This window comes from Aplysia californica, unplaced genomic scaffold, assembly GCF_000002075.1.
Source record: "Aplysia californica isolate F4 #8 unplaced genomic scaffold, AplCal3.0 scaffold00037, whole genome shotgun sequence".
In the NCBI taxonomy this organism is placed as follows: Eukaryota; Metazoa; Mollusca; class Gastropoda; order Aplysiida; family Aplysiidae; genus Aplysia; species Aplysia californica.
The window spans coordinates 129,236-155,432 of NW_004797307.1; the positions used below are offsets into that span (position 1 = coordinate 129,236).

Here is a 26,197-nt window from a genome sequence, read left to right on the forward strand (position 1 = left end):
CCCCAATGTCACGTAATCCTGTTCTCATGTATCCACAGAATTCTACGCTTAAGTGTAGAATTCTGTGCATGTATCTCAACAAAGTCACTCCAGTTTTACATTCGAAAACCTATACAGCTTTAAAACTCAAAATAGAATTGCTGAGAGTGTTATTACACAGTGTTAGCAAATTGCCAAAAATAAATAAATGTGATTTGAGTTAAAAATAGTATTGGCCTGTAGACTGGACTCAAGGAATTGTTTACATTTTATAATCTCATATGGAAATTTAAAAAGTCGGAATATTATTGTATACTGTTACTGTAAACAACATGGCGGGTCCAAACAAACGATTCCGCATTCCCACTCTCCAAGAAATAGAGAAAAAAGATCCCGTAAGCGCATATCTGTTGAGTCCCTATTTATAATCTTCTGCTGTATTCCAAACATGTCAAGTGTATTTTCTGACTTTTGCCTGTATCTGGTACATTCAACTTCAACACACAGACTGAGGACAGTCGGACAGTGAGTCAGTGAGGTCGAGGACCAGGAGGAAATGTGGGGCTTGATGTCTTGATCTAGATCTAGATCTAGGTCTAGATTCTAGATAATAATATCTAGATTTCTAGATCTAGATCAAGTTGGCACTTCTTTGGGCTGGCGTCTTTGTGGGCCTCTAAACTTCAGAGGGTATCATCAGCGAAGATGAAATTCATGTTTTATCAAACGAAGTGACTATTCGGACTCTAGATCTAGATCTAGACCTAGATCTAGTCCGAATATGAAAAAATGCTATTCGGACTCTGATTCTTGTCCAGCATGACATCACTTCCGACTTCCAACTTCCTGTGACTCGTGACTCCAGCTTCCTATCCTGCCTCACTCGTGACTCGCCTCAGGCTGGGTAGAGACCGGGATCACTTCGGGCAAAATGACGTTTTGACGTTTTGTGCTGGAGCCGAGTTTTTTTATGATGAATTTGAGGCCGGCCTGAAATATTATAGCGCTTCTAATAAATGTTTATTTGTCAAGAGGTCATCAGAAGCAATTAAAGAAGGCTCGTTAGCGTGTGTCGGGGTCGGATGGGCAGCCTGCACACGTGTGGCTGTGTCGGGGAGGGGGGGGGCACTATGGGTCCGGGCGTTGAATGTTGCATACGCGTCAGTCTTTTTTCCCCCGGCAACTGATCATTATTAGAATAATAAGCTAGTCTTGACGTAGATCTACGTAATGAATGGTGCTCTAGTCTATGGAATCAAAAGTTGCTGTATGCTCAGCTCTACACAGCAACACAACTTTTTCTAGGTAAACAATCGAGATGACACAGGCTTTTGTGTATTTGAACGAATCAGTCTTCTTTGTTTGGTAGCGTCAATTGCCACCGAGTGACGCGGTGGTAATTAACATAAATCGGGGGACGGGGGTCAGGAAAAGACACACACACACAGACGGACAGAGAGGCGAACGCACAACACCGAGCACTAGAGCACAATAAGCTAGATCTACCCACCAACGCAAAAGAGCTCCAATTTACTCGGTGGCAATTGACAAAAAAGTCCATTTTTGTCAATTGCCACCGCGTCATTTGGTGGCAATTGACACTACTTTTTTTTTTTACCCAACTCATAATATGCAGGTGCCAGGTGGTCTGCTAATCTTCAATTTTACCTTTTTCTACAACAAAGAAAGTGGAAAACATGGGCAGGGGGCGTATCAATGAGGCGGCGGGCATCGGATCGGCAGAAAAGGTGTGGGGGAAACTAAAAAATGGCGGAAAATTGGAAGCACCGAACGCTAGATCTATAGAACGAAGACACTTCCTTTTTTTCCGGACCCGAGTCCGAATAACATTTTTTTCATATTCGGACTCGAGTCCGAATAAGAAATTTTTTTATTCGGACTCGAGTCCGAATATGAAAAAATTTTATTCGGACTCGAGTCAAATGGCCACCTCTATTCTCACCCCGGGTGAGAATAGCGCAGGCGAGTATTTTGGCTATTCTCACCCGTTGTGCGTTCACCGTTATAGCCTAGATCTAGGCCGACCAATTTTGTGTTCTCCCTGAACCACAGAATTCTACACTGTAATAACAGAAAAATTGTAGAATTCTGTGCCGTAAACAAACGTTCCATTACTACTGTTAGCCTAAAATTAAAAGCGTACCATTTTTTTGTTGGCAGTGGAGAAAGAGAGAGAGAGAGGAGTAGCGCGAGAACTTCCGGGCAAAACAAAATGGCAACCCACGTAGTTCGGCTCGATTTGAAAAGTTAAATAGCTGTAGCATCTTTGTAGTCTGCCAAATTAATTTACTTTTGTGTTTTAACATCGATTTTTAACTTTGTTTTGGTCAATTTGATCGTCCACACCAATAGACAGTATTCAGAAAGAGACTGAGAGAGAGAAGAGGGGAGGAGTAGATCTTGCGAGAACTTCCGGGCAAAACAAAATGGCGACCCTCGTAGTTCGGCTTGATTCGAAAAGTGAAAAAGCCATAGCATCTTTGTAGACGATCAAATTAGCTTACTTTTGTGCTAGATCTAATTTTTTCTTTGCTTTTATCCATTTGATCATCCACACCGATAGAAAGTATTCTGAAATTAGGAAAAACAGGTCTTGTTTCACACCGGATGAGAATAGCCAACGGTGGCAAGTCTCACCCGGGGTGAGAGGTCGATCATATTTTTATTCACACCCCGGGTGAGGATAGCCACTTCCTTATCAAATTCCGCTGCATTGCCCACATACCAAACAAAGGAAACTTGAAATTGATCAAAATCAAGATATCCAGCTGAAACAGAGGGGTAGTCTACCTCAAAGAAAAAGTGCTCATTGTGCACAAATTTTGAGAACCTTTCTCTTCGGTCTAGTTAGCTTTAGTGCCTTAGTAGTGGTAGAATCTAGTAGGGCCAGAGACCCAAACTTTTGATCTTTTGGATTTTGTATTTCTTGCTGAGTTTAAGAAAAGCTACTTCAGTGATTCCTAGATAAATGTAGTCTTCAGAAATCAACGCAATAAGTAATTATGACATAATTATTGACATGCAGCATCTGTGTGCATAGGTGGTTATCAGGGTCATCAGGTTTGACATCTGAGCCTACGTGGGAGTGTGCAAGTATTCGAGTCCAATAAGTGACTGCTTCATAGCCTACTTAACTCATTCGCTATGCCGAGCCGTGGGGGGCGGCGCGGCGCGGCTAAAGTGCCGTCAGTACGCTAAGCCGCCCCCGGAGACTCGAGAACCGATCTTCAATTTTAGCTTAGATTCTATTCCAATCCACATTGCATGTTAAAATAAAGGTAATATATAATGTTGGCTTCTGGGTCAAGCATTTCCACTGAAAATCAGAAATTTAGATTCAGTTTTGAAACGCAATTTCGTAGTTTATTCGACTTTGTTTTATCATGATGCCAAAATTATAGCCCGGACACCAATCTTAGTAATTTTACACAAACAACAAAATCTATCATTATTTTGCCCACTAAAGAAATGTAGGACTCTTTTTTATAATATATTGATACGATTGGACTCATATTGCCAATGCACTGTTATTGAGAAATTAGTATTTTTGAGTGCTAGATCTAGGTCTAGAATCTAGTTCTAAATTGTCAAAATATTTTTTTCTCCCCAAAATTACTACTTTTTGATGAAATTACACAAAAAGTGCCACTCTAGACATGTATAGGTTTATTCCAAATGCAATTCTGAATAATTCCATATACCGGTAAGATTCGAGTGGGTTTTCTTCTGTTTGTGATCGTTTTTCAAGATTTAAAAAAAAAAATTTTTTTTTTCAATATCAGATGTTATGTTCAGAATGTACAAATATTATGGAATGTAGGTAAATAACTGCAAACTTTTCAATATTTTCATTTATAGTTATTTTGATGTACCATTTGACTAGGTGCAAACATATTTTTTTAGTTTCACCAAAGATTATTAATTTTGTATTTTCAAATTTTATCTGCATCTAATCAAAATTGTGTTGCATAATCGTCTCTTACAGGAACCAAAGTTGAAAAATACATAAATAAACATTACAGATGTATTCTACAAACCTTACTGAAAATATTGGTATATAATACGTTGATATTTATTTGAATTTGTGGCCCCAAAGACCTTTTAACTGTCCACTAGTCATCATCTCATTCGCCCTCCCGAAAAAAAATTTGTCCACAAGCCGAAAATAATATGTAGCGAATGAATTAAGGCATGTCAAATTTCTTTTGCCAATAGGCCTAATTTGTTCATGTTTGTGAATCAGATGAATGAATGTCACGAACCATGTATTTTGTCCCTGGAAATGGAGAAACTACCTCGAGTTCAACTGATGAATTTTTTTAAGCTCTAAGATAAAAAGTAACTTTTTGTCATCCTATGGTTGTGTCATACTGTGATTTTTTTTTTTCAGACTGGAGAACCCTCAATAAAGGTTCCTAAAGTTAGCCAAAGTGAGAATGGGTCAGCCAACAATATTCCTGCTGCCAAAACAAAGGACCACATGGAAAATATCTCAACTGTCAGAGTTTCAGCTGATATAAGGCAAAGTGCGGGCGACTCTGAAAAGTCACCAGCTGTTTCTAATCAAGAGACAGGAGGCAGGAAAATAGCATCAGATGAGGATGCTGAGGAACAATTGTCTACAATGTATGTTTGTTGTTCTTTAAAATTTCTTTAAAAATGCAAGTGTGTATTTTGGTTCGTGTCCTTTATTTTTGTGGTTTCTCTTGTGTGTAATCTTTGATAATTTGCTGTTGTGCTGGGTATGTTCACGGAGGGCCACAGGAGAGTCCCCCCTCCGAGAGTAATTTTTTTCGGAGTTGCTTGTCACCCGATCTGGGGTGGCAAGCGTTTGCTACTCGAATGAATTTGTTCGATTAGCCTGGCGCTACTGGCCCATGGCAATTTCTGCGCATGTTCCGGGTGAACGAATTCGGTCAGTTAGCCTGCGGCTACTGGCCCGTGGGGATTTTTGCGCATGTTACGTGTTCTGGCCCGTGGGATTTCTGCGCATGCTCCGTTAAATCGCGTGATCAATGGCACAAGATTCAGTCACTCAGTTACAATGGCATTCACTGGATCTTTGACACCAAATATGATTGGATTTCCATTCTCTTTCTCCCTGAATACATCTACAAAGAGAACAGTACCTCAGAAAGACGAACTTTTAGGAAAGGCTCATCTATAGATATCTAATAATCTTGTCAGATTGTTACTGGTTACATTTCTTACTTGAAAGTTTGACTCTGACTGCAATAATCTGACCAAATTGACATTATTATTACACAATGATGTATGAAGATGGGACTGGCCATAATGTGTAGCAGCCTACAATAATGACTGTATTGCACCGTGTTAGGTTGTGAACTGACTCAGAGAGAAAATGACAGGGATAAGTAATTTAATTCTTATAACAATACCCCCCCCCCTTCTCCCTCTCTCTCTTTCTCTCACTCTCTTCCTCCCCCCCCCCCCCTTCTCCCTCTCTCTCTTTCTCTCACTCTCTTTCTGCCCCCCCCCCTCCCTCTCTCTCTTTCTTACTCTCTCTGCCCGCCGACAAAATTTCTCACTTTCAACGTCAACTCAGCTCTGGAACGTTTGTTTACACTCGTATCACGGACCGTCACGCGCTAAGACGACGTAGAATTAGCGCCAAAGTCTCATTCGGATGCTAGATAGGGCATTTGAAACATCTTGGTAGTAGTTAGACAGTCTTTGATAACATCAAGACGCTGCATTTCTATTGTCAGTAACTTTGTCACCGGCATTCCGATGAATAATAATAAGTAAGTAAGTAATAAAGGTGGCAGATCTAGGGGATCTAGTCAACTTGCTAGGGAAACCTCGGAAGACGACAAAAATAGATGACGCAAAAACATCATCTATGATCTACTTTGGGCCAATTACAGAGGTGTGCTAGGTGCTTTGAATAGCTTCATGTCGCTCGGAAGGCTGTGAGGCCGTGTTTACACTACCTAAGACTAAGACTAGATCTAGGTGACCTACTCCGCGGGAGTAGAAAAATGCTAGCCACCCGAGGTAGGTCGCAGAAATCCCCACGGGCCAGTAGCGTCAGGCTAATCGACCGAATTCAGTCGAGTAGAAAAACGCAAACCACCTTAGACTAGCACCGGCCAATTTTTTTTTTCTCTCAAAACTGGATAACTATTGCATTCTTATTGCTCTTCCTTTGAACTGAGATAATCTCTGTGTGTTTTAAGGGAGTGAAAAGTAATTGAGTTGTAAGATGCTAGAAATAATGTTGCTTTTTTTTAACTTAATAGAGACGAGATAAATTGTCACGTTTTATATATATGCCTATTTATAAAGTGTTCCCTTCATTTGTTTCTTACCTGCCTTACTAGTGATAGCATATTTAATCTTTTTTTAAAATTTATAGACCACCTGCGGCCACAAAGTCATCAAGCTCTCTCATTGTTAATCCACGACAGGTAAGTTTATCTGTTGTGTAATGTTTTGTTAATGCAAACTTGACTTACCTCACATGATTCTTTTCCTGCTCATATTGCAAGAAGTATGGCCGTACACCTATGTCCATTCCTGTACTCTTTGCGAGATCAATTCTAAACATTCAAAAGCGACTCTAATTCACTGAGTAAGTTGCGAGAAAAGCCACAACAAATATCATTTATAATCTGGTGATCGAAATTTTACCTGAGATCTTATTTGTGAGAAGTAGTTTTTGTGTCTCTAATTGTTTTGGAAACCCACCTCAACCCATCTGTAATGTTTTCCTATTGTCACTAAATTCGATGTTCATTATGATGTCCAGACAAATGTGCTCTGTTTAGAGATTTTTTAAGATAGTATCGACAACTTCAACAAGAATATCAAAGTATGCAGCTCTGAGTCTGATGTAGATTCAGAGTTCACAGTAGTGAATTATCTGAGAATAACATGTAGGATGTGAAACACCAGGACCAAGTACAAGTACTGGCAATCACCTAGTGGGACCAATGGGCTGTGCTAGATCTATGTTTAGTATTAGAGTTAATCCTACGATATAACTGGCCCTCCGGGAAATCGCGGCCGCGTTTTTCGTCGAGTTCCGCAATAAACCTGCAATTTTTTGCAATTTTCGCAATTTCTTGCAATTTTAGGCAAAAATACACCAACGCTTTAGTTTTAACAGAATTTTTATACGAAATGGTGCGGGTACAGAGCCGATAGGCCTACGTAAATCATGGTACATGTATCGGCCCAGCTCAAGCTTACTTACCGTACTCTAAAAGCTATAGGCCTACATGTAACCGGAAATTCAGGCCGGAATGCATCATGTACAACACGAACTGAGACATAGGCTAGGCCGAGAAGGTGGCCTTCTCTGGACTAGGCCTCTATCTAATGTGTGTAAGCGTGCACGTGTGATAAGAAAGTAGGTGTGTGCGTGTGTGAGGTGTACGTGAGTGTGTGTGCGCGCGTGAATATTGTTCGAACAAGATGCACGTGTCTACATACACGATAACCGGGCACCTAGTCTCAGTATCTACGTACACGGTAACCCACCGGAATGAAAATTAACCAATATTAATTTGTCCTGTGCTGTCACTTGTTGAAATAAAAAAAGAAAGTTATACACGCGTCTTGTCGGGCTCGCCATCATTACCGCTCAGTGAACCTGTGCTTTCGCATCACATTATGAGTACCGGTTGGGGTCACCAAAGTTCATTCAAAGTCTGTGCACTACGAAGTACAGGGCTCCGGAATGGGGGAATTATTGATTTTTTTTTTTAATGTACAGTCGGGGAGGGCTGGAGTTGAAGGTGACACCGTTTGACAAAAACTGAACTTGGAGTTCTGAACTGCCCGGTTACCGAGTACGAGACACTGAGACTACGTGCCTGGTTGCCGGTTACCGATTGGAGCATAAGCTTATTTTGTATTTAGAGGTTGTTTCGAAAATCTCTCGTCAATAATTTTGTTTTTTTATAGACTAAACCTCATACACTTTTAGATTTTTGCATGAACCAAGTACCCGGTATGTACTAAATTTGGTCAAATTGTATGCCTTCATTTAAAAGTTATTACGAAAACCGAGGGTTCCGTTATTTTGTGTCACGAGTTATCATGTTATATTTGGTCGATAACTTTATTGTTAACGTTTTCGTGTGTTGTTACTAGTAAATTATGTTGTTAATAACATTTGATGAATTTGTATTGTTTGTCATGATTTTTTTAAAGGCTGTGTTGCTTTTATGTTACCGGTACTCGAAATTGTCATGTTTTTTTAACTAAAAATGTTAAGCCCGTATTAATGCCCCTGGGATGGGAAGGTTGCAATTTTTTGCAATTATTAGGCAGTTTACCTTGCAATTTTTTGCAATTTTTCTATTTTCAAAAATGCAATTTTCCGTGGGGCCAGATATAAGCAGAACAAAAAATAATAACATTAGAGAACCTGACCCTATATTACGAGAGCAGGAACTATGAATAGATTTAGGTGGCATTTTGTGACTAAATAAAGCATTAGATCTTGTGCAAGACAGCCTAGCAAGACAAAATGTGCAAAGGGATAGAAGACACCAATCATCGCTATGTAGTTTGTGACATTCGGCTCTACATTAAACCATCCTTTAAAGAAGATCTACTCAGAAATGAACTACGTTTCTGCTTCAAAGAACTTGAAGAATGTATGTGCTTGGCTGATTTTGTTTTCAATTACACTCAAATCCAGCATTTTTTCTGTATTTACTGCACCTCTGTTTGGACAAGTAGAGCTACTCAAGTCGGCACATGTTAAAATTGTCTCCATTTTTTTAAAGGTCACCAAACAAAAACTATAAGAGGATTTTTTGTCATTTTTTGTGACACTGAAATCTGCTGTTTCTATTGTTTCTGTTAGAGAACGAGGAAGAAGAAGAAGAAGAATTGTTTCTGTTGTGTAAATATGGTGCTTAAGATGTTTATGATGAAATTTTTGTGAATTTTTTAACACTTTGCAGTCACACAGCAAGCAGTACGTAATACCCCATCTGGTCGCCCAACCAGGAGAGTGACTGCAACAAACTTTTCGGGCCTGGCTCATAAGTGCGCCAGGTGACAGGAACGGAAAATTTTTACCTGCGCCTTATTGGGCCAAGTGACTGCAAAGTGTTAATAGTTAGTGTTTAATCTTTTTTTGTGTACAGTCAAAGTTCTTGTTTAAGAATCCAATGTGATGAATTGTGGGGGTTTTCTTAAACCACTCATATGTGTAATCTGAATTGAAGATCTACATGTCTTAAGAAGAATAGGATTAGGAATAGCACCCCCTTGCACATCAGCTGTTCCGGTTTGCTCAGTGTGGAGTTTTGGGTTTATTTTATTTTAATGACCTCTCACTCTAAAGTCAAATTAAACGACGAAAACAGCCGCCCCTTCCACCTGAAGAGGATTTTTGTCAGTGTAACCATTTTAAAAAGGTGTTTTTCTGAATTTTTTATTCTAATTGATACAAAAACTTGTTAGTTTCACTTTGATTTTTTTCCACCCAAGTAGAGTAACTCTGTTCGCAAAACGGGCGCTTTTCCTAAGAGGGCGCCATCGGATTTTGAGGACACTTTTTTAATTGGTTCAAAGAGAGGAGTGAACCATCTGGTATGTACGATCTTTGGTATTAGTAATGGATTCACTGTCAATTCTGTTCACAGAGGGGAAATCCAATCCTGAAATCTGTTCGCAACATAACTTGGGAATATGGCAATATCATCCCCGACTATGTGATGGGCCAAGCAAATTGTGCAATTTTCTTGAGGTAAAAGCAATTCTGAAATAATCCGTGTTTCAATTTGAGGGACGAAATTTTTCAGTACATTTCCAGATTCCCATTTTTATGAAAAATAGTGTAGTTACAGAGTAGCCTACAGAAGAAAACAGTTGGAATGGGGTGAAAAATACTGGTACTTCAGTCCTGGAATAGTTTTCTACTTCGAAAAAAATCAAATTTAGGCCACTGTCATTCATGTATCCATTCGGAGTTACAAGCTGATCACAAGCAGTAATGTGCCTTATGATGTACCTGGTAAAAGTAAAGTTGTTCCCACATCCGATCCGGACATTGGGAATTGCCTTGTTAGTGAGACAACTTCCTGTGCCTGGTATGTCATGAAAATGTGTAATTTTTAGCTTTGTATTGTACCATGAGCATCACAGCTAACCATCTCGCTCTGATTCTTCTGCAAGGAGTTAAGCCACAAGCAGAGCACCAGTTCACATTAGTGAATAAAAAGTGTGCCTTATGATGTACCTGGTAAAAGTAAAGTTGTTCCCACATCCAATCCGGACATTGGGAATTGCCTTGTTAGTGAGACAACTTCCTGTGCCTGGTATGTCATGAAAATGTGTAATTTTTAGCTTTGTATTGTACCATGAGCATCACAGCTAACCATCTCGCTCTGATTCTTCTGCAAGGAGTTAAGCCACAAGCACAGCACCAGTTCACATTAGTGAATAAAAAGTGTGCATATTGGTACCAAATTTTTTAGCATTAGTTTACTGCTAGGCTTTCAAGCAAACAATAAACACAAAAACGTTGACACCAAATTGACTTTTAAAAGGCAGCAAATTTCATTTTTTCAAACTTAGATATGTGCAAGTATTTTAAACCATGTGTACAATGGGGGAAAAAAAGAGAATGAGGAAAATGACACTATCAAAGACCTGGGATCCAAATCATGAAATGTCATGTGTGGGCTAGATCTATACAGCAAATCCACTGACACTGAGACATGACACTGCTGTCCTGGTTAATGATCTTAGTGAAGAATCAGTGTCAACTATAGGAATGCACACCCCCTGGTAACAAAGGGGTTGGTTCGTAGGAGTGTGATTTGTTCTAAATTGTTTCAGCTGTAGGAGGATTTCACATGGGTGTGACCTTGAACTCATTTACATTTTCATTTTTAGGAGGTGACATACCATTTCCATCTCTGCATTTTACTTTTGTCATATTGTTGAATTTTCTTTCTTTGATTTTTGTTTATTTCTAAATCTGAATGTCAGCATTAAAGTTTAAATTATATTCTAGTTCTCAAAATGTCTGTGTTTTCTTTTGCAATAATAAAAATAGTTCTTGTTTTATTTTTAGGGCCCCTGTCTTCTCATAACACTTTTTACTAGGAAAAATGTCCAGAAACGTAAGAGTTCTCAAAATGTGGGAATAAGAAAATAATTTTAATTATTTAGCCCAGTCTTGTCGCATTATTTAATTTCTTTATTGCTAAATTCTCTCAATTTCTTTCTTTTCATTCAGCCTCCGGTATCACCAGCTCCACCCAAACTATATACATGAGAGATTGAAGAATCTAGGCCGGAGCTATGATCTCAGGGTGATGTTAGTCCAAGTTGATGTTGTAAGTGCAGTCTTTACTTTGTCCGTTATTTTGTTTTATTCTGTCTTGTTGATCATTTCTTTGGCTTTTATACAAACTTTTTTTTGGTTGAGAAGAAGAAATAGTTTCAGAATTGTTGATCTAACCATTCACATTCAGTAGAATTATGGATGTCATGAAAAGATCGGTGTCTTAATGAAGAGATGGTGTGGTCAAATATTAAGATTAAATCTCTATGAACTAAGAGATGCAAAAAGATTTATTACGACCTTGAGTTCTCTCCATGACAGTCTTACCCCTTTGGGTATGTAAAAGTAGAGTTTGTATTTTTGAAAAATGTTTATTATAAACTCCTTGTGTTTCATGCTGCTAAAAACGTTTTTCATCCTAAGCTTGTGCAACTTCTCTTTAGACTTAGCTTTTATTTTAGACAGAAAGACATAAATTTGGGGGGCTGACCATTGTTTATTCTTATTGATGGCTGTGAATGTAAACTGATCTCACCACTTTATATGAACAGAAAGACCCACAGTTTCTTCTGAAAGACTTGGCCAAGATTTGCATACTTGCAGACTGCACCTTAGTTTTAGCTTTCAGGTAAGTGAACTTGCTTTCTTTTGAAATGAATGAACAGTCAAACCTGCTTTAATGGCCACCTGTCCAAGACAGTCACCTGTCTCAACAACCACTTCTCACTTTTCCCCCTTCTCTTTTTGGTTTATTATAATGTCACTGTCCTAGAGGTCAATCTGTCTGAGACAACTGCATTTTTCCTTGCCAGTAAGGGGCCGGCTTTGACAATTTAGACTATATATTTTTATAAATTTAAAAGCAGTTTTTGTTACTGTGTAAATTTTTTTTTTATCAGCTGTACTAAGCTTGCCCATCTCAGGAAGTGTAAGAATCCTTCCAACAAAGAGATAACAAAGTGTTTCAAACATAACTTTTCATTCGTTCAAAATAATACAGTCGGGCATGGATAACTCAAACACGTTAGGGATTGACAATTGTGTTTAACACATCCCTAATTCAGGTAAAGCGATAAAATGAAAAATGACAGATACTGAAGAAAATCAAGGGAAGTAGCTGTGATGGTACAGCAGTTGGGAAAATTAATCACTGGAATGGAAACACTGCAGCAGATTCACAGCACATGACTTTTTGAGTGATGCTGTGTCTCTTTTTGAACTTGTCCAGCCATTGTTGTATATGAGGTCAAGGCCAAGTTCCTGTGCAATTTAGTCTGCTTTTGTCATCGGGGTCAGAGGTAGGACAGGACTTGAAGTGTGTTTGCTAGAACTAATGAAACAGTGCCAGCGTAATGTCTCAGATTTGACGAAGCCCACTCGCTTTCTATTAGGTTTATATCCAATTCTGGTGTTTTCAATTTTTTTTTCGATTTTTGTAGAATTGTAGAAAGGGTAGGTTTAAGGATACTAAATCTCATCCAAATTTTCGTCTAAATGCAGGACTTCTTGTCAACCTCTCTTGCCAGACAAGTGTTTTTCTTCTTTGCTATCATGAAAAGTACCCAGTATGGATAGAAAGACAGAAGGGTCTGTACTACATGCACCTTGTTCAGTGTAGAAGAGAAAGGGAGAGCTCTTACGTTAGATCACGATCATGACAACCATGCCGATGTCACCAACTCTGGGTAGAGCATGCCGCGCTGCTCCCCCATGTTGACTCTTTGCAATACCTTTCCCAGTCCAAACTTTCTTGTTTAAACAGCCACACACGCAAACATAATTCCCACATCATACGCCTTAACGCAGCCCCACAGTCTGTCTCAGATCACACCCCTCCACTCAGCTTCCACTCTCACATGACAAGATTTTTAAAATTTATTGTACTTGCATGTATAATTTTACTTTCCAAATACTTTAACCACTTGCAAATTTTGTCCCCTCTTTGCAGATCTTCTATACTTTTTAAAAATCCCATGTTGTTGTATTTTATATTTATAGCTTTGTAACCTATTTAAGGAAATTGAAAGGTTATAACAAATACCAGAAGCAACAGCGATCCTGGAATGGGATCCTATAAATTGATGATTATATTCCGCTACTGAGCACATTGTCTTGTCTTTCATCAGCTAATTTCTCATATATGTTAGATGCCAAGACATGTCCGAAAATCAAATTCAAAAGCTTTCTGTGGGCTTTCTCATCATTGGCTCCTTCTTACTGCTGTCTTTTAGCCACACCCCTGATATTATGGTAAGTAAGATCAAACATCTAGCCCTCTCGGATAAGGTTGAAAAATCTTGGAGGTCCTGTGTGCAAGTTGCGCATGGTAAAGATCCCTTGGTGGTCAAAAAGGGGTAAGAGTAGGCTTTGGCCGGCATCCGCGCAAAATCCAAAATATCCTACCTACTGAAAATGTTAAATGTGTCCCGCTCGCTCATATGACCTTATGCAGTTGAGAGTGCCGTAAAACACTTACCCAAAAAAAGACATTACAGTTGTTGGCACTCACAATGGCAATGGAGAAACTTCTAACGTAATTCAAAACAGGTTGGAAGGAGCTTATTGAAGTAGAAGAACATTCAAGCAACAAATGATTAGAACAATGAAATTTTGAACAGTTCTTCAGTGTGCGATAGAAGCTCTGAAGGGAAAGATTGTGCACAGAATGTGAAAAAAAAAGGGTGTGAAAAATAGGAAAAGGAGACGCCAAGGAGAGCAACCCAGAAATAGTCGCGCTACAGAGTCCTACACATATAATAACAACAGGTAATGTGAAACACTTCTGAATGAACATGTCCTTGTGGTTTCTTTTGATAGTGCGGAGGAAGCAGGGCGTTATCTGGAAACATACAAGATATTTGAGAACAAGCCACCTGAAGCAATCATGGAAAAGACAGAAGAAGGTTTTATGTCAAAGGTGAGTTGTAGAAATTGTTCAGTTTGACAGAAAGGGTAAGGTTAATAACAGTCGGGCTCAGATAGCATGAACATGGTAAACTTGAAATCAGGGATAGCTCATACAATTTGTAAAGGCAACACTGCTTTCTCAAACACCCCTACAGATATATGTCAAAAGCTTATCTTAAAAAAAAAAACCAATAAAATTTTTCTCATAGCTGTCATGGATCTAAATCACCCTGCCGGCGCAAAGCAAAACAGCAGACTTTGGGTCAACAAGAGTATCATGTTACATGAGCCCACCAAGCTTGCCCCCATACAACATGATACACACGCCTGCTGGCTTTTAGAAACATCATCGCACATTACCTGTACTGTGTGTAAAGTGCTAGATCTTCCTTCAATCTAGCCTAGTCATGTGAGGGTGGATGCAGGATATATCATATAGTTTGTAATGCCATATCTGCTTACATAACTATAGCCTCTAAGTTTCGAATGCATGAAAGCTTGTCAAATGCAATGAATGAAGATTACCTTGGCGGCTTATGCCATAGACAAGCCACATTACTGAGTAGGCCTAAAATGATTTTTCAAGCTGACTTTTTCCCTTTTTGGACCACGGCGGGCTGGGAAGGTAAAACAACTTTCTTTGTATAAGGTTCTGCTGTAGCCACAGAATTCTACACTTATAGAATGGGAACTGTACCACGTGACCTGTGAGGAATTGAAGACCGAAAACAATGGCGTCTTGAGGGCACGATTTATCGTTTTCGGAAGTAACCCTATAGCTTTTAAAGCAAGAGCGGCTTTTACAAACGAGTGAAAAGTGGAACATTTACTGTCCAGTTTGTAATTTTGAGTTACAGAATTCACTGTGCAACTAGAGATTGGAATCAAGGTTTTAAATTGTTGTGTTTTTGGGTGCAACAACAGAAAAAGCAGACATAGAGAGTTTATAAATATAAGATCTACAGAACTGTGAAAAAATTCGTAACACGGATGGGATTGTTCACAGCACTTCTAGCTTCCCACACACATTTTGCATACGCATATGGCCTACGTAATTTTTAGTAGCAAAACTTGTTACAAGAAATTTATTTTACACTGAACATATTTTTTCACTAGATCTAATAATGTTCCCAAAACATGCGTTCAATAATTAGCTTTATGTCGCCAGCAGAAGTAGAAAAAAGGACGGACTTGCTTTTAAAAGAGATTTAGCTCCAGCTATAAACTTTTTAAAAATCTGTAGAAACCATTGACTGGGATTTTTTTTTTTTTATATTGGGCCAGTATTTATTAAAGAATTTTCTGTAAAGAAATTTCTAGAATAATATAGAACCTATAGATGTGTACTAATGTTTGAAAAAAATACTCTTCGGTTAAGACGAATTGATATAGATCTAAGTCATTGTGTAAAAGAAGGAGAATCTAGATCTAGGTGTTCGATAGTTCAGCAGCCTAGATATTTGATAATAAGTTGCGCATCAAATTTTTGACCGCACACTACAGTAGTAGAGATAGCGTATTATTTTCATCCGAAACATTAATTTCCGCATCCTTTTTGGGCCTTTATAAGCGCATGTAGTCCTACTTTAATTATGTTACTTTCATAATTGTTTTTAAAAGCATTTTCAATTCCTTTCACTTTCACTTCCCACTCGCGGGCACATATAATTATGATTATAATTTAAGATTCCAAATCTGACGAATGTATTATTAAATAGCGTATAATGCTGAGTTAGCCAATGCATTGCAATGCGCGCTATTATCAATTATTGAATTGTAACAAGACTTTAATTTGATCCGTAACAAGAAACCACTTATTTTTTTATACCTGTTCATGAATGTGTGTTTGTTTACTGTGTGCGGGGATTAAAAATTAAAGATTAAAGATTCCAGATCTGAGGAATGTATTTATAAAATAGCGTAATATAAGTGCTGGGTTAGCCGATGCCCTGCGATACACGCTTTTATCAATTAATTGAATTGTAACAGGACTTCGATTGGATCCGTAACAAGACAACACTTATTTTTTCTTATACGGGTTCAAAAATGTGTGTTTGTTTACTGTGTGCGGGGATTAAAAATTAAAGATTAAAGTTTCCAGGTCTTTCGAATGTATTTATTAAATAGCATAGGCCTATAGGGCAGGGGTGGCCAACGCATTGCGATACGTACTTTTATCAATTAATCGAATTGAAACAGGACTTCAATTTGATCCGTAACAAAAGATCACTTATTTTTTCTTATTCGTGTTCAAAAATATGTGTTTGTTTACTGTGAGCGGAGATTACAGGGGGACAAGCCCATCCCCTCGACATGTGATCCAGGGTATGGGGATACATTTTTCTCAAAATGCACACAGCTCTGAAATCCTTGACCAGTGATCACTCGCCATGGAACTCTTTCTGTTGTGACTGTAGACGCAAGTTTCTTCATTATCACATCTGAATGAGCCTTCGGATCATTCATGCATTAGAAATCACACTCCCAACACACAGAAAATGACTTTGAACATATATTCAGGAAACATATATGCCAGTTCCACTCTTGTTTACTTTGTTTTGCATTATTGGCTTTTATGTGTAAACCAATATTTTGAGGCCTTTTCAGCATTTTTGTGTTTTTGGCAGCATGTACAATAGGCCTATGTATTTTATGTGCAACCGACACATTCTCCAATCTCTTGTATTTGTTAGACTCGCACGTGCTTTAAACAAAGCATGTTGTTGTACACACTACTGATGCAAACACAGAGATGAATTCTTAAAGTGAGAAATAATACATTTCCTCAAAACAAGCTCAATTTATTTATCTCTTTCTAGAAAATTGGAGAAAAGGCTTATATTGTTCTTTTTTTGCTTGCTTTGGGTGGCCTTAAGTTTAATGACAATATTATTGTAGTGAGCATGTTACTGTCAGCGTCCCCTTTATCGTAGATCTAGTACTAATCAAGACTAGATCTAGATCTATATCTAGATATTTTGCCAACAGAATTAATGTTCATAATTAGATCTAGCTGTCTCTCTCTCCCCTCCCTCTCTGTCAGTCTGTCTGTCTGTGTTATTATAAAGTGTATTGTGACTGTGAAGATCTTTAGTAGATCTCTAGATCTAGATCTATCTAGATCTAGATCCCATCCCATCATTAAAAAACAACAACAAACCAACAATACAAATACAAAAACATTGTAACATTGCCAATTGTGACATATTGTTGGCAATAAAAATGTACTAGACTATTTCACTATATTTCCTCTTCGAAGAAAGTTTTAAAATACTGATGTAAGGTGTCTTCCAAGCCCTACCACTAGCATCAGCGTGCATAGCAACGCGAAGCCTCGCTGTGCGGCGCAGCCAAAGGTGCCCTCAACAGGCCGCCATGTTTTAGTTTCAATTCCTCACAGCGAATCGGCGATCGCGAAGAGGGAGTTCCGCTTCTATAAGTGTAGAATTCTGTGGCTGTAGCCTACCACTCTTTTCTTTTTTCTTGCTTGGACACTGAACAAGACACACTGCTGGTGTGGAGACATCACACTTTACCTGCAGTCTATTATGTGCAAGTTGTTTCTGTTTTTTTTCGGTAATGTCACTCCTTATTCACAAAAATAAGTGCATATCCGTTTTGTTTTTTAAATGAGGATCTGAATTTTTTCCTTGTGTTGGTTTTTATAATGTTTTATGATATTTTGTTATTTTTCAAAAGTTTGCAGATTGCATCACAAAAGTTAAGTCTGTGAACAAGACTGACTGTGCCACTCTCATATCTCATTTTGGTGTAAGTATATTTGACTATCATACAGTGGAGTCCACATGAATCGATCACAGTTAACCCAAAAAGTAAAGTGAATCCCCAATGTTGTTTTTTTCTTCAAATCTTTGTGTAAAATGCAAACTTGTGCAAACTGAATACAGTCCAACAACATTCCTGTAGATTTCGGTTTAAGTGGACTCTGCTGCAATGCAGAACTTGTCCTGAGTATTGCAGAGAAAGATAAGAACAAACAGTGTTAGGCCCTGTGCCTGAACAGCTATTATAAAGTTTTAAGCAGGCTTTTGCATTGAGTCTCACTTTATGGGCACCTGTGCAAAATCCAAAATATCATTGATAGTCTTTGCCTGGAATCTCTTAATGTATTACTTTGTCTTCTAATGACTTTATTAATTACTGTAGTGATAACCTCCCTTGAATTTTTTTTTTTAATGCCTCAAGTCGATCAAGGTACATATTCTGTTTCAATTCCCATAAAAGGGAGTACTTTGTCAACATCTTGTTTTTGAGCTGGGGTCATTATGTCTCAGCCACTGCACTCAGATTTCACTTGCATATCAAATGGGAAGTTTTTATAAAGTTTAGACTTAACGTTACATTGTGAATCAAAACTATGTTGTTCTTTCATTACTTTTCCAGAGTTTGTCAAACATCATTGAGGCCTCAGAAGAAGACTTTTCTCTGTGTCCTGGTTTTGGACCTCAAAAGGTGAGATTCACTAGCTTGAAATTCTGTGCTTTGTCAGCAAATTTTTTAGTATTGAAACTTTTGAACTTGCATTATTCGTCAAATACTTTTGAACGGCACCTTTTGGTTTGTCATATCTGTAATTAAAGTTATTTGTGTTGGACTGATGTAAGCTTATTGCCAGTCACTATGGTCAGCGGTGCCAATTTTGCAGATAAATATTTTTTTTTATTGTCCAGATTCTACCTGCCTTCAGTCCTGTTGTCACAAAGTCTTGATAAAAAAGATTATTATCAGTTAAGTTTGAGTCCCAATGCACTTCTTTATGGGTTCAAGAAGTGTCTGAATTATTTATAATTTATGATAGCCAGCTGGCTTCTTTGTTATGTTTCGGAATTTAACACATTACAGCCTAAGGGGAAGTCCATTGTTAGATCCTAAGCAAGGGGAAGGAACCCACCTCCCGTGAATACAAGCCTTTAAAAAACACATTTAAAAAATACTAAACAAATTCCAAAAATCCAGAAAAAAATAAAAGTTGAAACGAATAATGAATGTAGTTTCAGAAAAATATAACTTTATGTATGCGCAAACTGTTGGAAATGTTCTTACTTTAGTTCAGTCTGGGTGTCCGACCCGTCACTCTCACTCTCCGCCTCGCGGTTGGGCCCTAGATCTTAATTCTAGATTTTCTACATCTGATCAATCTGAATCGCCCCTGACTCTTGCTACAACGTTTTCATCAAAATCTGAGTTATCTGATTTGTCATATGCTTGTTTTTGCTCAAATCCATTGTTATTTCCTTTTTCGAACTCAATTGTGTTGCTTTTCAACAAGTCGAGGCACTTACGAAGTGTCGGTAAGGCGACCGCACTTCTATCGGCTCTAATACTAAAACTACTGGCCGGAAAAATTTCGTTTCGGTATCAAACGAAAGAATCAACTTTTTGCAATAACTATGCAAATCAAAATCTCGGCCCGTGAGTCTCGTCAAGGCGAGACTTCGTTTCTAAAGACGCTAGGTCGACGCGGGCGGTTCCAGGCGAGTCAGGGTGGAGCGCGTAAGGGAAGTCCCGGGCGAGTTAGGGTGTAATGTGTTATAGTACAAATAATCGACAACTTCAAGCTGTATGCTTTGAAATATCAAAAGTTAAACAATTTATCGTTCTTGTCTTGGCCATGATAGACAGGGTTTATTAACTCGCTCGCTATCAGGCATTTTATGGTTTAACATCTGAAGAATGCTTGGCGTTTTGGTAACTAATTCTAAATATCATTGTGACCTATCATTCACTACCCAACAATGAAACATAGCATACTAAAAGGCAATAAAACACACTGCTCGATGCAAAATAAATTTTTAAGATGTGTTGGATGGGTTTGGTTTAATAGTGTTTTGTAAATGTGTCAATGTTGAACAAATATTTTTTCAGAAAATGAAACTACCAGGTCTTGAATCTTTACTAAGCCATCCATTAACCTCCACTGAACTCTGAATCTTCTACATCATGCATCCAGACATCTTCTTCAGCGCTAGAAAAGATCAAATTCGACCTAGCCTATTGATATATATGGGTCAGTCGTTTTGAAAATGTTGCAAGGTTGTTTTCCATCCCTCCCAAATGCATTGTGGGTTGTCTGGAAAAAAGAAAAGAAATTGTATTCAGTTATCAAGGGATGTAACTTGAACTGCGTAATTGACTCACAAACGACAGCAGGTTCAATTTCTCAAAGACCAAAGATGCATCGGGTAACAGTAGGGATAAAAATAGGAAAAGTAAAACCAAGGGGTTTCGGTAATGGCAATACCCGGACTATCGGTTTTTCTCGGATTTATAGTGTTGGTGTGGTCACGAGTGAGTTAACCCCTTTGTCTATACGCCACATTGAAAGAAGCAAGTAGATAGGTCACAAGGTTGCTAAATGTTAATATGACAACAAAATAAAACTTCAAGTTGGCATGCATTTTCCAACCCCATCTCGTGTCTTCTACTGAATGTAAGACTTGATGTCACCAAATGCACCTCTGGCATAAGCATGGTTGGGTTTTTTAATTCAGGTGTTTTTAAGACCCATCAACACAATTCGGATCATTTAGGAGGTGGACTTTGACCCTGCATGTCAGGGTCAACTGGGGTGAAAGGGACATAACATCCCAGTAGAAAGACTGAAATACATGATAAAAGTCATCCCTAGTCATGAATTTAACTCAATTCTCCTGCATGTGATGGCAAAACAACTAACTGCTACACTACAGATGCCAGTGCTTATGTTTGACAAGTGATTCGTATTAATTGACAGACATGATGTCTATCATCTTAGTTTTGAATTTGAAAATTGTTTAATTCAAATATGTACCTACAATGTTTTATCTAAGCTAAAAGTAACTCTTATTTTTGTCCTCTTTGCAAGGAGATAATAAGAAATGTAACATTTCTTGTATAACAAAATGTGTTTTATTTATGGAAACGGGTTTTAGCGTAGTAAGTTAACAATATTAATACAGGATACCTCGCATCATAAAGTAAACTTATTCAAAATAATGGGTTTTTTATTTCCCCTAACCTAACCATTAGATGAGATTGAAGATGGAAAACTGATATAATGGTTTTTGATGGTCAAATTGTTGGGGTTTTTTAAATCTCTTCACTCAATAAGTAAATTCTATGGTTTCGAATCTAATGCTAATAGTAATACTTGTTATGTATATTTCTCAGGCTCAACGACTTCATGCTTTATTTCATGAACCTTTTCGGAGACAGATCTCAAGAGGTAAGATTTTGATATTCCACACAAAGACTCATTATATAATTTACCAGTGATGGCAATCACAGTGTTCTATTTCGTGTATGGAGCTTTAACGTGGAGACTTTAGCACAGATTTCTCCAATAGATTATTTTCCTTTATCATTCTTTGTTAAAAATTAACAGAATCGCATAATTTCACATTTTTGGGCTCACTTTGCATAACTTCAGAATTTTCCTTGCATAAAACGACGGGGACAGCACGACCTTACGGTTGCGAGTCAGAGAGCCTAACCACTAGGCCACCGACGCCATCCTTCATACCGTCACGTGTCATCACATTATCGGCTCAAAGTGACCCCCACCCCAAAGAGAGGTCACTAGAATATCAAGGCAATGAGTTGAAGATGACTGCGTCCCTTCCTCCCTTTGCAAAGGTTCATAGTTCATGTAAAGGCACGCTCCGTATAAACACACGCATTGGAGCCCTCTCGAGCACCGTGCGTTTAGGCGGAGACTACTGTATGCTCATTGTAAATGTTATGTCCCTTGATTTTGTGACCCTGCTGACCTGAGGAAGGACAGATAAGTTCGTCTTTTTTTCTTCACACCCCTGACCCCTGACTTCATTATTATTAGCCATCTGCATCTGACTGTAGAATCTGATTTTTTTTTTTCTTTCTTCTTTTTATGAAAATTAAAGCAATCTCACTAAACTGAAAACACAGAAGAACCTTCGGCTGTTCCACAAATTTTGGTTTTAAGAAGCAGACTCCACTGTATTTCCATGAGCCCCGACCCCAACAGTCCACATGTTATTCTCATAACACTTATCAAAGGTTTTTTTTTGTACTTTTCAGATGGTCCTGGAAAGAAACTGAGCTGATGCAGAGAATATATATATTATATATACATTCTAGATTTAAAGGCTATTTTAAATAAAGTTATGTTCCAAATGTGAATAAACTGGTGCTATTTCAATGTGACTTCCACTACTTTGTTGTTGTTGTTTTTTGGGGGAGGCCGGTGCTACTCGCCCGATGTCGGAGGACTAGCCCCAGGCTACTCGCCTGATGTAGGGTGGCTAGCATCAGGCCGTGGGGATTTCTGCGACCTCGGGCGGCTAGCATTTTCTGCCCAACCGCAGCCAGTCACCTAGATCTAATCTTAGTCTTATACGGGGTGCTCGCTACAGCTGGATCGGGCCGATCGCCCGACTCTATCGCCTGAAACTGTAAACAAACAAGTCTGTTCTATAGGTGACAGAGTCAGGCGATCCCATCTATCGAGGGCACCCCGTTTCAGGTAGCGTAAACACAGCCTCACGGGCTTCTGAGGGACATGAAGCTATTGAGAGCACCTAGCACACCTCTGTGATTGGCCCAAAATAGATCATAGATGATGTTTTTCCGCCATCTATTTTTGTCGTCTTCCAAAGTTTCCCTCGCGAGTTGACTACATTGCTGTAGATTCCCTAGATCTGTCACCCTTTGTTAATTATTTAATTATATCATTCATCGGAATGCTGGTGACAAAATTACTAACAATAGAAATGCAGCGCTGTGATGTTATTAAAGATTGCTTATCTACTACCAAGATGTTTCAATTGCCCTATCTCGCGTCTGAACGAGACTTGGGCGCTTGATCTACCTCGTCTTCTTAGCATGTGACGGACCGTGATACGAGTGTAAACAAACGTTCTAGCACTGAGTTGAAAGCGCTAAATTTTGTCTTCGGGCAGAGAGAGAAAGAGAGAGGGGAGGGGGTGGAGAGAAAGAAAGAGAGAGAAAAGGAGGGGGGGGGGGATACATTTTTGTTATTAGAATTATTGATTCCTGTCGTTTTCTCTCTGCGCTGGTTCACAAGCTGACCCGGTGCAATACAGTCATTATTGTACACATTATGGCCAGTCCCATCTTCATACATGACATGTCAATGTGGTCTGATAATTGCAGTCAAAGTCAAACTTTCACATTAGAAGTAATAGAACCGATCTGATTCACGAATCTTGCGGGATTGAGCACACGAATTTTAAAGGAGCATGCGCAGAAATCCCCACAGGCTAGAACACGGAACATGCGCAGAAATCCCCAAGCACCAGAAGCCGCAGACCAGACGAGGCTAATTGACTGAATTCGTTCACCCGGAACATGCGCAGAAATCCTAGATCGGGCGAGTAGCCACTCCGAAAATAGAAGTGAACATGCTGGGACAACATTTTGAAAGCACTACAATTAAGGCATTGAGAAAATGCTGGTGAAAAGTTGCATGCAGGTCTCTTCATCCATTTTGATGCATGTGAAATTGTCTTGATGAAGAAGACAATTTGGATTTTCAGTCTCCATAGAATTCAAGAAAACATGCACAACCAGCGTCTGTGGTGCAGCAATTAGGCATTTCACCGTTGCAAACAGGAAACCAGAGTTCTATTCCTGTGTGGGGAGAACTTTTATCAGGTATCTCGGTCCTGCTGCTAGGACGTTGTATCCCTTTTTAGCCTGGGCAGGCCCTCTCAGTACAGGAAGGGTCAAAGTCAAAGCCTGCTTTCAAATAGATCTAAATTGTGTCAATGGGGGTGTACAAACACTGAGAAGCAAAGGTGGAACAGTAAGCTAAACAGGGCTGGGATAGTGTTTTGTGGATGACATGAAAAAACGAAACGGTAACAGTAGTAACATGGTCTGGCAGGCGAGGTAGATACTCAGAAAGCCCTTCGGCCAGACTGATGTTGGGGCACACCTCCTTGACTCGGTTTGCAAATGTGAGAATCACTGAGAGGGCATATAGGATCCTGAAGTCTCCCACTGTACTTGTGTTAATGTTATAGTTTATAGTCCTTTGACACAATTTACAGTGCTCGCAACCAGCCCTGCTTGTCAGTGCCAAAATGGGCTTGCAAAAATGTAATATGTTCACCACAACAAAGATCATCTCATTCATCAATATATAATAATGTCTATCCAATGGAAGAATTCAACTCATCATCCCATTTGTCAAATTGCAAAGGTAGGAGCCTAACCTACGTCACAGACACCAAAAAGATAAAAATCAACCAGGGCACTTGCATCAACTACGAGTCGCAGTCGCAATGTCAATGGAGAAAAGCAACTTGCACACAGTGGAAACCTGATACAGTGGGTGTCGCATTCAACGAGGTTGCCGGGACCGGCTTGTTGTCCTCGTTGGATCCGACATCTCGTTGAACATGACTAAGGCTAAGGAAAAGAAAGGAGACAAGTTATTATATTGTTACACACAATGTACCAACACCAGTAATTAAAACAGTTGTTCTCCCTGATGACGAAAATCTCAAACAGCATTAGTAGAGTGCGCGTGTTTGAGCTGTGTTCTGACCATCATTTCTGCATTTTCAAATATATGTATATATTTTTTCGGGAACACTTCTCGTGAGGAAACATACCCTCTCACATCGATGCCCAGATCTACATAAAGTAAAGGCGGGAGCTAATTGGATTTTCTGATCAGGGGAAGAAAATAAAATTGATAAAAATGAAAGTCTTGGTCTGGACCTACCCATCCAGAGTTCACACAGCCTGCATCGTGTTCCCACCCACCCGCTTTGGGGCCCATACTAGGAGGAATGCGTTAGGAATCGAGGATGATGATGATGGAGAGAAAGGAGAAAAATTCTTCGCATTTGGGGCCCCTAATTGCTTTTATTCGGTCATCGTGACCTCGTTGAAAGCGACTTGTCTGTTTGCAACCTCGTTGGAGCTGACGTACATTTACAAAGAAATAGAGGGAAATAATCGAGGATCAAGGATTGCCTCATTGGAGCCGACTCCTCGTTGAATGCGACACCCACTGTATAACAGGGATGGTGGGACCAGATAAAAAAAATCTCGTTATATCTGATCCCTGTTAAATCAGAAAGCAAGGGAAGTAAGCATTTGTGGACTAATCCAGCTGAATTTATTCATGGGTAATTTCCCTTGCCACGCGTAGCTAGGCTAAAGACTAGAAAGTCAAAGTCTGAAGCACACCGCAGCGCTCTCTCGCTTCACCTTCACCCGATGCGTGTGCTTGCAGCAGTAAAGTGGCTTGCTCAATCACTGCCTTTTTAAATCTTTCTTTCTCCCTCTCTCTGTCTAGGTAGCGTAAACACGGCCTCGTGGGCACTCGCGGCCTTCCGACCGCGTGGTATCGGTAAAATCGGGTTAATTCCGATCGCTGTTTCTTTGCTCTTTCGCTATAAAACACCAAATGCTGTACACCTTATAAAAGTTCAGCTTTTCCTCGTTACAATGGTGTAAGTTGTTTATATGTCCGATTAGTAGGAGCTGGAGAATCGCCGACGAAAGCGAAGCCCCTCGCGTTCGGAATGCGTGGTCGGCCGGTTGAAAAATTGACACGCGTGCATTCAAATGCTTCGCGGAACGAGGGATGATTAAATACCGTCTTTTCATTGGCGGATAACTGCAGAACTTTAAACGGGCTTTCTCGTGATATAAGTTTAGCCTTTGGCGTCTTTATAGAAAGCTTTTAAAAATACCGTCAAAATGTTTAAAGATCCCTTTTTACACAAAATATGTATAATACCGACTTATAACTGGTATCAATTAAAAGAACAGTTTATTTTCTATTAGAATAAAAGTATTAACTTGGAATTATTTTTCATCAATCCTTCCGCGAGACTCGGAAAGCATGTGACCTCGCACGCGGGGTACACTACAGTATAGAGCCGACTCGCTCGCCGCGGGGGCCAGTGCGCGCCGCCGGGTCAACGCTCGGTGTTTTTGTCGAAATAACGACAGATCATCGTGTTTGAGGCGATAAAATACTGATTTATAAAG

The 26,197-nt window shown here is 39.2% G+C and overlaps 1 protein-coding gene across 1 annotated transcript; it reads left to right on the forward strand.

Moving 5' to 3' along the window:
- The first annotated feature begins 301 nt into the window (after window positions 1-301).
- LOC101858327 (DNA excision repair protein ERCC-1) lies at window positions 302-22,375 on the forward strand. The gene is made up of 11 exons (XM_005091876.3): window positions 302-374; window positions 4,391-4,626; window positions 6,380-6,431; window positions 9,630-9,733; window positions 11,231-11,330; window positions 11,830-11,906; window positions 14,096-14,195; window positions 17,885-17,956; window positions 18,590-18,658; window positions 21,356-21,410; window positions 22,244-22,375. Exons 1-11 carry the CDS (start codon window positions 312-314, stop codon window positions 22,267-22,269), a joined length of 954 nt encoding a protein of 317 aa, XP_005091933.1. The 5' UTR covers window positions 302-311; the 3' UTR covers window positions 22,270-22,375.
- Window positions 22,376-26,197: the final 3,822 nt, after the last annotated feature.